This window comes from Pocillopora verrucosa, chromosome 11 (genome assembly GCF_036669915.1).
Source record: "Pocillopora verrucosa isolate sample1 chromosome 11, ASM3666991v2, whole genome shotgun sequence".
Classification (NCBI taxonomy): Eukaryota; Metazoa; Cnidaria; class Anthozoa; order Scleractinia; family Pocilloporidae; genus Pocillopora; species Pocillopora verrucosa.
In genome coordinates this window covers 5,100,144-5,113,345 of record NC_089322.1, presented here as the reverse complement: position 1 = coordinate 5,113,345, position 13,202 = coordinate 5,100,144, and the positions used below count along the sequence as shown (strand labels likewise).

General features: G+C 41.1%; 1 protein-coding gene across 1 annotated transcript; it reads left to right on the top strand.

Moving 5' to 3' along the window:
- Positions 1 to 9,723: 9,723 nt before the first annotated feature.
- Positions 9,724 to 11,858, top strand: LOC136284109 (G-protein-signaling modulator 1-like). The gene is made up of 3 exons (XM_066173924.1): positions 9,724 to 10,023; positions 10,744 to 11,297; positions 11,585 to 11,858. Exons 1-3 carry the CDS (start codon positions 9,724 to 9,726, stop codon positions 11,856 to 11,858), a joined length of 1,128 nt encoding a protein of 375 aa, XP_066030021.1.
- The last annotated feature ends 1,344 nt before the right edge of the window (positions 11,859 to 13,202 follow it).

Below are 13,202 nucleotides of genomic sequence, written 5' to 3'. Positions count from 1 at the left end.
GGCATACAAACACGCACACACAAAAATTATGCAATTGAAACTTTCCGTTTTTATTTCGATTAGCCTAGAGGCGGGAAGGGAGTAACCTTAAACACAAGGGATCTGGAAACCCAAAACACAGAGAGGGCGGAAGTTCGGAAGGTTGAGAAACGTCCCGGCTGTAATTCGTTATTTTTATTGTTTCATTTTCAAGGGATCAGCCACATTGTCAACATCTTGGTAAGTGCGATTGAAAATCTTTTCTTGTCACTCGGTTTTTATCAGCTTTAGTTATTTAGTAACTGTAGCCGAGGTAAGGCACTAATGGCAAAGCCCAGTAACAACTTTTTCGATTCTTGTGTTTGCCATATGTAGTTATGTCTCATTTCGAGCGTAAGCCCTTCGTAAATCGGTTTATGGGGCGATTGAATCGCTACCACGGTCCGATAAATTCGTTCTACGGCGACTTTTTCAAATCTCTGTGGCTTCATACCGTATAATTTATCCTCATCAACTAAGGTTATTGAGTGTCGTGCAATTTGAGAAATTGATGATCATAAAACTAAAATCGGACCTCTATTTATGTTGTGGACTGTCCCTCGCTGAGGGAAATCCGTGGTGCCTCATTACGTGGTTTTCCAGTGACTGTGATCTGCATTAACGTGACTTTGTATCAGAAGAGTTCAACGAACGATTTAGAGATCGCGATAGATTCGAATAGAATTTCCGTTTTCTACATGTACACAAGCGTTTCATGGTGGAGATACCCTTCGCTTAAATCTTTGGTTACTCGCGGCGGGTTCTACGGTACATATTTTTCTAAGGCCGTAATCTGTTTCTTTGTCTGTTAGAGTGCCAGTCTTACATAAGAAGATAAGTCATGATGTTGCGCCGGCGCTCACGAAAAGAGATGTTTTAATTTTCTTAAAGAAACTGAAACTTTCTTAAATTCACTGTAATTGCACACAGTAAAAACGTACTTTTCCGTTGAACGGATGCTTCATATTTCCACCGTTAAATTGTTTTCTTCAAACCTTTATAATTTTATACAATATATTTGAACCTCATTCGCTATGCCTGTTAAGCATTGTTTAACTTGAGAAACTGATGGTCTCTCCAATCATGTGATCAAAAACTAAAATCAATCCTACTGACATTGAGGCATATTAATATTGCGTACTTTCCTTTACTGAAGTCAGAGGATATTTGCAGTGTTACAGTTCGTGGTTTTCCAGTGTCCATAATTTTCACTGGTAATTCACGTGAGCTTGCTCGCTTTTTGTGAAAGTACCAAGGTCTCGCATAGGATAAGAGGTCAGTCTATGACACCGCGGGCTCACAAAGGAAGATGACCCCATTGAGAGCCTCCTAAAATGAATGCTGTTTTGATAAAATTTTTCCTGTGCCTATCAAGTCGACTATTGTTTATTACTGAAAGTCAAGCTACCTCCCCTCCCTGATATCTTTTGCTTGTTGCCATAAATCAGTCACTGTATTTATACCTTCAAAGGTAAGACAAGTGACGTAGTTATTCTCGAGCAAATTCTCGATACATTCCGTCTGTTGTTGTATGCATTATAACAGTTACTATTTTTGTCCTCGATCATGCAAATCACACTCGCAAGAAAATGAAAAGGTTCATGAGTACAACGGGCCAGTTTTCACGCACAGAAGACAGAAGCTTTATTTGTACTCTCGATCTGATCGATCTCGTGATGCATGCAAATCCAAGCGTTCTAAAAGGGATGAACACTTAAGCCTGACGTTTCATAGGAAACAGGGTAAAATGTTTCATTTTTCATGCTTAGTAAAGTGTGACGTTCCAGACCGATATATAGTCACTCAGTTTTTTTTAGCATTTTTGGCCTCGATCACGCAAATCATACCCACTAAAGTGAAAAGTTCACGAAGACAAGGAGTCGATTATCATGCACATGTTGCTTACCGTTTAAAGAAAGAAACTTAAGTTGTACTGTGATCGATCTTATGATGAAAATCAAATCTTTCAAAGAGGTCAACACATGAGCCTGACGCTCCCTGTTTAAAAAAGAATAAAAAAGAAGAACACTTTTCATTTTTCATGTTCCATTACATCATTAGTGATAAAAATTGTGACGTAAAAAACCAAAATACTGTTTACTTATTGATTGAGTGGTAGGGCCGGACGGGAACTAATACTTGGCTCGGGCTCATGACCTACGGACCGAGCGCAGCGAAGTCCTTGCTTCATGAACGAGAGCCAATCAAAACTCACATCAATAAGCATTTTACCATATGATCACTAACTGTTCAAAATTTCAACCTAAATGGGACGCTATAGACGGGCATACGAGCACACACACAAAATTATGCAATTGAAACTTTTCGTTTTTATTTCGATTAGCCTAGAGGGGGGAAGGGAGTAACCTTAATCACAAGGGATCTGGATACCCAAAACGCAGAGAGGGCGGAAGTTCGGAAGGTTGAGAAACATCCCGACTGTAATTTGTTATTTTTATTGTTTCATTTTCAAAGCATCAGCCACATTGTCAACATCTTGGTAAGTGCGATTGAAAATCTTATCTTGTCACTCGGTGTTTATCAGCTTTAGTTATTTAGTAACTGTAGCCGTGGTAAGGCACTAATGGCAAAGCCCGGTAACGACTTTTTCGATCCTTGTGTTTGCCATATGTAGTTATGTCTCATTTCGAGCGTAAGCCCTTCGTAAAGCGGTTTATGGGGTGATTAAATCGCCACCACGGTCTGATAAATTCGTTCTACGGCGACTTTTTCAAATCTCTGTGGCTTCATACCGTATAATTTATCCTCATCAACTAAGGTTATTAAGTGTCGTTCAATTTGAGAAATTGATGATCATAAAACTAAAATGAGACCTCTATTTATGTTGTGGACTGTCCCTCGCTGAAGGAAATCCGTGCTGCCTCATTACGTGATTTTCCAGTGGCTGTGATCTGCGTTAACTTGACTTTGTATTGACTTTGTATCAGAAGAGTTCAACGAACGATTTAGAGATCGCGATAGATTCGAATAGAATTTCCGTTTTCTACTTGTACACAAGCGTTTCATGGTGGAGATACCCTTCACTTAAATCTTTGGTTACTCGAAGCGGGTTCTACGGTACATATTTTTCTAAGGCCGTAATCTGTTTCTTTGTCGGTTAAAGTGCCAGTCTTACATAAGAAGATAAGTCACGACGTTGCGCGCTCACGAAGAGAGATGTTTTAATTTTCTTAAAGAAACTGAAACTTTCTTAAATTCACTGTAATTGCACACATGGTAAAAACGTACTTTTCCGTTGAACGGATGCTTCATATTTCCACCGTTAAATCGTTTTCTTCAATTCTTTATGATTTTATACAATATATTTTGATTTTGATTTTGAGATCCTCCTTCTACTATAATGAGCCCATAACTCTGAATTGCGACTTGTTTGGCTATGACCGTGTACTCTTGGAAAACGAAGTTTCCCCGAATTTCATATTGCGTACTTTCCTTTACTGAAGTCAGAGGATATTCGCAGTGTTACAGTTTGTAGTTTTCCAATGTCCATAATTTTTTATGTGGTAATTCACGTGAGCTTGCATCGCTTTTTGTGAAAGTACCAAGGTCTCGCATAGGATAAGAGGTCAGTCTATGACAATGCGGGCTCACAAAGGAAGATGACCCCATTGAGACCCTCCTAAAATGAATGCTGTTTTGATAAATTTTTTCTTGGTGCCTATCAAGTTGACTATTTTTATTACTGAAAGTCAAGCTACCTCCTCTCCCTGATGTCATTTGCTTTGCCATAATTCTACTCCCCGTTCGGACGATTTCAGACGAACCTTCCGTCACTGTATTTATACCTTCAAAGGTAAGACAAGTGGTTAGTTATTGCGAGCAAATTCTCGATACATTCTGTCTGTTGTTGTATGCATTATAACAGTTACTATTTTTGTCCTCAATCATGCAAAGTCACAGTCTCACAAGAAAATGAAAAGTTCACAACGTTGCCAGTTTCACGCACAGAAGACAGAAGCTTATTTGTACCTCGATGTGATCGATCTCGAAACTGCAAAAATCCAAAAGCGTTCCAAATAGATGAACACTAAGCTTGACGTTTTCATAGTAAACAGTTAAATTGTTTCTTTTTCAAACCTTAGTGTGTTTGCCAGACCGAATATATAGTCACTCAGTTTTTTTTAGCTTTTTAAGCGATCACGCAAATCATACTTGCTAAAGTGAAAAGTTCACGAAGATCAAAAGCGATTATCATCATTAGCTTACCGTTATTCAGAAAGAAACTTAAGTTTACTGTGATCGATCTTCGCAGAGGATGCAGTCAAAGATATTTGAAAATATCTTTCAAAGAGGTCAACACATGAGCCTGACCTTCCCTATTTAAAAAAGAATAAAAAAAAAGAATAAAAAAGAAGAACACTTTTCATTTTTTCATGTTCCATTACATCATTTTGATAAAAGTGTGACGTACAAAACCAAAAAATACTGTTTACTTCTTGATGAGTGGTAGGGCCGGACGGGAACTAATACTTGGCTCGGGCTCATGACCTACGGACCGAAAATGCGAAGTCCTTGCTTCATGAACGAGAGCCAAACCAAACTCATCATCAATAAGCATTTTACCATATGATCACTAACTGTTTTCAAAATTTCAACCTAAAGGGACGCGTTAGACGGGCATACGAGCACACACATCAAAATTATCAGCAATTGAAACTTTCGTTTTTATTTCGATTAGCCTAGATTGGGGAAGGGAGTAACCTTATTGCACAAGGGAACTCTGGATACCCAAAATTGCACAGAGAGGGCGGAAGTTCGGAAGGTTGAGGAACGTCCCGACTGTAATTTAAAACGTTATTTTAATTGTTTCATTTTCTCACAGGTCAGCATCAGCCACATTGTCAACATCTTGGTAAGTACGATTGAAAATCTTTTCTTGTCACTCGGAGTTTTGAATCAGCTTTAGTTATTAAGTGAACTGTAGCCGAGGTAAGGCAATAATGGCAAAGCCCGGTTTGACTTTTTCGATCCTTGAAAGTTTGCCATATGTAGTTTAGTCTCATTTCGAGCGTAAGCCCTTCGTAAAGCGGTTGTCTGTCAAGCGACGCAATAAAAGCGCTACCGCACGGTCTGATAAATTGTTCTACGGCGACTTTTTCAAATCTCTGTGGCTTCAAACCATTAATTTATTTCTCATTAACTAAGGTTATTGAGTGTCGTGCAATTTGATAAATTGATGATCATAAAACTAAAATGAGTCTCTTTATGTTGTGGACTGCCCTCGCTGAAGGAAAGTCGTGGTGTGCCTCCTTACGTGGATTTTCCAGTGGCTATGATCCTGCATTAGCCATTAACTAGACTTTGTTTCAGGAGAGTTCAACGAACGATTTAGAGATCGCGATGAGATTCGAATAGAATTTCGTTTTCCTACTTGTACACAAGCGTTTCATGGTCGAGATACCCTTCACTTAAATCTTTGGTTACCACCGCGGGTTCTACGGTAAATATTTTCCTAAGGCCATAATCTGTTTCTTTGTCTGTTTAAAGCGCCAGTCTCAATAAGAAGATAAGTCATGACAAACTGCGCGCTCACGAAGAGAGATTTTAATTTTCTTAGAGAAACTGAAACTTGCCTAATCATCGTGATTCCATACATAGTAAAAAAACGTACTTTTCCGTTGAACGGATGCTTCATATTACCACCGTTAAATTGCTTCTTCAAACCTTTTATGGTTTTTTACAATATATTTCAAAACTCATTAGCTATGCTTGTTAAGCATTGTTAAACTTGAGAAACTTATGGTCTATACAATCAGGTGACCAAAAGCTAAAATCAATCCTACTCATTATTGGAATAATGCGTACTTTCCTTTACTGAAGTCAATTCGCAGAGGATATTTGCAGTCAGAGGATATTCGCAGTGTTACAGTTCGTGTTTACCAATTAATTCCAATTCGTTTCAAATTTTCACTGGTAACTCACGTGACCTTGTTCGCATTTTGTGAAAGTACCGAGGTTTCGCATAAAAAAAGAAAAGGATCAGTTTATGACACCACGTGCTCACGAAGGAAGAGTGTGCCCATGACGCGTTGAGACCCTCCCAAAATGAATGTTGTTTTGTTGACATTTTTTCCTATGCCTATCAAGTCTATGTAAGGTTATGCAAAAAAATCGCCTAGCGAAGTGAGAGTTTTTCAAAGCGACTTCGTTAAACCTTACTGGCTTCAAAACTCTGCCAATCATCCTCATCAGCTATGAAAAAAGCTCGTTTCCAGCGACATTGTTTGATGAGTAAGCTCATTGCCAGGTTATAAACTACTAAAAAATCACGCGCGCATGTTGCCATATTGCACAATGTCAAGTAAGGTTTCTAGAAGGCTGTAGTAATTAAGGTGTAATCTTCCTGGTCGGGCTAAGACTGTTAAAAATGCGCCTAACACTCATTGACTACTACTTTGAGTCAGTAGTCAATATATGTCACCACAGATCACCCGAAAAAAAAAAACACCCAAAAATCTAAGAAAAGGGAAGGTAGGATTTCATCCATACCGATGACTGTATTAGGGACCTTAAGCAGCCTGCTTCTTTGAATACTCACAAAGAATGAATAATAATTATTGATTTGCCTGCGGCTGAATTTTAAAATTTGTTTTGTGTTTTTCTATTTTTGAAAGTAGAATACTGATTTCTTAGGGGCTTTCGTTTTCCAGTAATATAGAAATGTTGTCTAATTGTCAAGCTACGCAATAAAAGCACTCCGCAATCGCTGAAAATATGAACAAGTTGCCTTTGGAGAAATAAGTGACTGAGGAGGGGGGAAAGTTTTTGAGTTTCCTCACTGATGAGTAAATCCAAAAGTTCTGTTTGGATCATAAAAAAACTAGATCAAAGTTACTTATTCCCAGTAGTGTCTACACCTGAATGGGTCAGTGAGCGAGTAAGCTGGTGGCACATTTACATATTGGAGTCTACGTAGAAACAGCTGTTTCCATGCTTCGCTTAGCTGTGCTTCAAAAACATTAGTTCAAAATTAAAGTCAAAATGCCGACCATCAGGGGATACCCTAAAAACACGTGGAAAGCACAAGTTTCGGAAAACTTTCGTGAATTAAATTTATATCAAAATTTAAAATTAAGTAATAAAGACCAGCTTTAAGGTTTTTTTGAACTGGTTCGATAACAAACTTTTTGGATAACAAACTGTCCGATAACATGTTGGCAATTGTGAATCAGTTGGATAATGGGATTTTTTACAACCAATTATCACAATCGAATAAAATTGCAACTTTATGATTGATTATCATGGTAATAGGGTTATCGCGTGGAATCTAATTCGGTCTGTAATATACCGAGTGATTAAAAATTTCCGAAAACAATAAATACATTTTTGGACAAATATCTCCGATGTAGAGCTAACGGGAAAAGTAAAAATTACTTTACATGTCATTTGGAAAGCCCCCCAGTTTTCCTTTTTTAGGAAAATTTTTGAGGAAATTGTAGTGGTTATGGTTAATAATGGTAATAGGACCGAGTAGAGTCCAATTCGGTCTGTGAACAAAATCGGACGACCGCGAAGCGGAAGTCCGATTTGTTAATCAAGAGTATGATTACTGATAGAATTGAACGACACGATGTCCTGTTACCAATTAATCAAAAATATGTGACAAAATTTGAAAAAAGAACTAGATATCGGTGATGCGTCATATAAAAAAAGCCAGCAACAACAGTGAAACTCGGCGGAATGCGGGACAAACAGCGTGCGCGCATTGACGCGTTCTGTCCACTCACAACAGGCATGGCGTTTAATTAGTATATGTAATCAATGAGGCCAAGTACTATTAAGGATTAATTACACGAGAGTTTTTCAAAATTTTCCAAAATTTGCCCGAGTCGCGAAACGCGACGAGGGCAATTTTGTCAAAATTTTGAAAACTCAAGTGCAATTAATCCTTAATAGTACGAGGTCTCATAGGATTCGTTTTTATCAATAACTTCAAAAGTTATACGAAGGAAAAATCACGCGCGCAGTCATTTTTAACAAATTTCAAGATAACGAACGGTTGCTATGCAACGGATTAGCCAATCATTAACAGGTAATCATACCCTCTCTTGATTACTAAAATACCTTTTTCAACATCAAATTCCAGAACGTTGTAGAAACCTCGATTAAGAAAAAAATTCCCTACTCGTCAACCAATCAAGCTCAGTATTTTGCCGTTTATTGATAATCCCTTCAACTGTCCTATATTCACCGTCCAATTAGACAGGTCCCAACTGTCATTTGGACCTTAAGCAGTTTCAGGTGGCACTTTCAGCTCGTTACAAAAGTTTCAAGGTGAAATCGACCCAGCTTGCTTTTGTAACTTAACATGGTTGGGTCCGGTTTGGTAGTGACTCATTATGAATCCCAGATTATCGACATCACTTTGTATTGCGTTAATAAAAATAATTTTTGTTTCCCTGGTTTACAGGACGAGGATGGCCAATGGAAACCTAAGAGCAGAAGCCATGATAGCTTTCATCGCCTTCCTTCGTTTTCCATGTTCTTGCTCAACTACAAATCGCATTCAGAAAGCAATTGAGATATGCAGGGATATGTTTGATTTTGCTAAAGCAGCAACCGATCAAAACAGCAAAGACATTCTTTATAGTTGTTTTCAGCAGATGCTGTTAATACTTATACATAGAGTCTGGAATTATGCTTCAAACACCTGGCGAAAACCTAAAGGCGAAGGATAATTTTGAGATGGGAGGTCCCTTAGCTTATAGCTACCCGAGATTGGCGACAGAAGAGGAGAAGCATCATGGTGTATGGAAACCTAGTTACTGGGGGGCTGTTTGAGTACGCTCGGGGCAATACTACAAAGCTGAAGAGTATCTCCAAAGAGCGCTTGTCCATAATTAAATGAAATTGGCGACAGAAATGGGAAGAAAGCCAACATGTTATGGAGGAAACCTAGGTACTGTGTTTCATTGCGCTCGGACAATACGGCCAAAGGCTTAGAGAGTAATCTCCAAAAGGCGCTTGTCCCATCAGAACTGAAATTGGTGACAGAGAAGGAGTAGGCGTCGGACTACGGTAACCTTGGTACTGTGTTTAGTCGCTCGGGCAATACGACAAGGCCTTCAAGAGTATCTCCAAAAGGCGCTTTGTCATCAGAACTGAAAAATTGGTGACAGAGAATGAGAGGCAACTGACTATCCGGAAATCTTGGTAAACTTGGTTTCAGTCGCCTCGGACAATACGACAAAGCTTGAAGAGTATATCCAAAGAGCGCTTGTCATCAAAAACTGAAATTGGCGACCAGCAAATACTCATGACTTCTTGACTGAGTGGATGTCGTGCGGCCCGTAGCCAACGGTTTATCTTTTACTATCCTCTATTCGCCCGTGTCGTTGCGCCTGCTCACCACGCTCGCTCGGGAAAGCAACATGCCCGGTCTCTATAGTGGAAACCTAGGTACTGTGTTTCAGTCGAATCTGTCTACAACGGAGCGTGATCAATAGCGCAGGAACTGGGCCTAGAGAGTATCTCCAAAAGCGCGCGGACGCTGCTGTTGTGGGGGGGGGTGAAACTATGTCGGAACACACACATCTCGAACATGAAATTGGTGACAGAAAAGGAGAGGCAAGTGACTACGGAAATCGTGGTAATTTGGATTAGAGTGCGCTCGGGGCAATACGGACAAAGCTGAAGAGTATCTCCAAAGAGCGCGTGTCATCAAATCTGAGATTGGCGACAGAAATGGGGAAAGCAACATGTTATGGAAAGCCTAGGTACTGTCTGTTTCAGTCGCTCGGACAATACGCCAAGGCTAGAGAGTATCTCCAAAAGGCGCTTGTCATCAAAACTGAAAGTGGTGACAGGAAAGGAGAGGCATCGGGGACTACGGTAAACCTTGGTACTGTGTTTATGTCCGCTCGGGGTCAATTACGACAAGCGCTCAAGAGTATCGTCCAAAAGGCGCACTTGTCATCAGAACTGAAATGGGTGACAGAGAAGGAGAGGCAACTGACTACGGAAATCTTGGTTACTTGTTCATCAGTACGCTCGGGCAATACGACAAAGCTGAAGAGTATCTCCAATAGAGCGCTTGTTCATCAAAACTGAAATTGGCGACAGAAATGGGAGAAAGCAACCTGTTATGGAAACCTAGGTACTGTGTTTCAGAGAGTCGCTCGGACAATACGCCAAGGCCTAGAGAGTATCGCCAAAAAGGCGCTTGTCATCCGAATCTGAAAGTGGTGACAGAAAGGAGAAGGGCCCCCCCCCAAGGTGACTACCCCGGAAATCTTGGTAATTTGTGTGAGTCGCTCGGCGGGCAATACGACAAAGCTGAAGAGTATCTCCAAAGAGCGCTTAGCGTTGTCATCAACTGCAAATTGGCGACACAGAAATGGGGAAAAGCAACATGTGTTATGGAAACCTAGGTACTGCATGTTTCAGGGGGTCGCTCGGACAATACGCCAAGGCTAGAGAGTATCTCCAAAAGGCGCTTTTCATCAGAACTGAAAATTGGTGACAGAAAAGGAGAGGCAAGTGACTACGGAAATCTTGGTAATTTGTTTGAGTCGCTCGGGCAATACGACAAAGCTGAGAGTATCTCCAAAGAGCGCTTGTCATCAAAACTGAAATTGGCGACAGAAATGGGAAAGCAACATGTTATGGAAACCTAGGTACTGTGTTTCAGTCGCTCGGACAATACGCCAAGGCTAGAGAGTATCTCCAAAAGGCGCTTGTCATCAGCACTGAAATTGGTGACAGAAAAGGAGAGGCAAGTTACTACGGAATCTTGGTAATTTGTTTGAGTCGCTCGGGCAATACGACAAAGCTGAAGAGTATCTCCAAAGAGCGCTTGTCATCAAAACTGAAATTGGCGACAGAAATGGGAAAGCAACATGTTATGGAAACCTAGGTACTGTGTTTCATTCTCTCGGACAATACGCCAAGGCTAGAGAGTATCTCCAAAAGGCGCTTGTCATCAGAACTGAAATTGGTGACAGAGAAGGAGAGGCATCGGACTACGGTAACCTTGGTACTGTGTTTATGTCGCTCGGGCAATACGACAAGGCTCAAGAGTATCTCCAAAAGGCGCTTGTCATCAGAACTGAAATTGGTGACAGAGAAGGAGAGGCATCGGACTACGGTAACCTTGGTACTGTGTTTATGTCGCTCGGGCAATACGACAAGGCTCAAGAGTATCTCCAAAAGGCGCTTGTCATCAGAACTGAAATTGGTGACAGAAAAGGAGAGGCAACTGACTACGGAAATCTTGGTTACTTGTTTGAGTCGCTCGGGCAATACGACAAAGCTGAAGAGTATCTCCAAAGAGCGCATGTCATCAAAACTGAAATTGGCGACAGAAATGGGAAAGCAACATGTTATGGAAACCTAGGTACTGTGTTTCAGTCGCTCGGACAATACGCCAAGGCTAGAGAGTATCTCCAAAAGGCGCTTGTCATCAGAACTGACATTGGTTGACAGAAAAGGAGAGGCAAACTGACTACGGAAATCTTGGTAATTTGTTTGAGTCGCTCGGGCAATACGACAAAGCTGAAGAGTATCTCCAAAGAGCGCTTGTCATCAAAACTGAAATTGGCGACAGAAATGGGAAAGCAACATGTTATGGAAACCTAAGTACTGTGTTTCAGTCGCTCGGACAATATGCCAAGGCTAGAGAGTATCTCCAAAAGGCGCTTGTCATCAGAACTGAAATTGGTGACAGAGAAGGAGAGGCATCGGACTCCGGTAAACCTTGGTACTGTGTTTATGTCGCTCGGGGCAATACGACAAGGCTCAAGAGTATCTCCAAAGAGCGCTTGTCATCAAAACTGAAATTGGCGACAGAAATGGGAAAGCAACATGTTATAGAAACCTAGGTACTGTGTTTCATTCGCTCGGACAATACGCCAAGGCTAGAGAGTATCTCCAAAAGGCGCTTGTCATCAGAACTGAAATTGGTGACAGAGAAGGAGAGGCATCGGACTACGGTAACCTTGGTACTGTGTTTATGTCGCTCGGGCAATACGACAAAGCTAGAGAGTATCTCCAAAAGGCGCTTGTCATCAGAACTGAAATTGGTGACAGAAAAGGAGAGGCAAGTGACTACGGAAATCTTGGTAACTTGTTTCAGTCGCTCGGGCAATACGACAAAGCTGAAGAGTATCTCCAAAGAGCGCTTGTCATCAAAACTGAAATTGGCGACAGAAATGGGAAAGCAACATGTTATGGAAACCTAGGTACTGTGTTTCAGTCGCTCGGACAATACGCCAAGGCTAGAGAGTATCTCCAAAAGGCGCTTGTCATCAGAACTGAAATTGGTGACAGAAAAGGAGAGGCAAGTGACTACGGAAATCTTGGTAATTTGTTTGAGTCGCTCGGGCAATACGACAAAGCTGAAGAGTATCTCCAAAGAGCGCTTGTCATCAAAACTGAAATTGGCGACAGAAATGGGAAAGCAACATGTTATGGAAACCTAGGTACTGTGTTTCAGTCGCTCGGACAATACGCCAAGGCTAGAGAGTATCTCCAAAAGGCGCTTGTCATCAGAACTGAAATTGGTGACAGAAAAGGAGAGGCATCGGACTACGGTAACCTTGTACTGTGTTTATGTCGCTCGGGCAATACGACAAGGCTCAAGAGTATCTCCAGAAGGCGCTTGTAATCAGAACTGAAATTGGTGACAGAAAAGGAGAGGCAACTGACTACGGAAATCTTGGTAACTTGTTTCATTCGCTCGGACAATACGCCAAGGCTAGAGAGTATCTCCAAAAGGCGCTTGTCATCAGAACTGAAATTGGTGACAGAAAAGGAGAGGCATCGGACTACGGTCACCTTGGTACTGTGTTTATGTCGCTCGGGCAATACGACAAGGCTCAAGAGTATCTCCAAAAGGCGCTTGTCATCAGAACTGAAATTGGTGACAGAAAAGGAGAGGCATCGGACTACGGAAATCTTGGTAATTTGTTTATGTCGCTCGGGCAATACGACAAAGCTAGAGAGTATCTCCAAAAGGCGCTTGTCATCAGAACTGAAATTGGTGACAGAGAAGGAGAGGCATCGGACTACGGTAACCTTGGTACTGTGTTTATGTTGCTCGGGCAATACGACAAGGCTCAAGAGTATCTCCAAAAGGCGCTTGTCATCAGTACTGAAATTGGTGACAGAGAAGGAGAGGCAACTGACTACGGAAATCTTGGTAATTTGTTTGAGTTGCTCGGGCA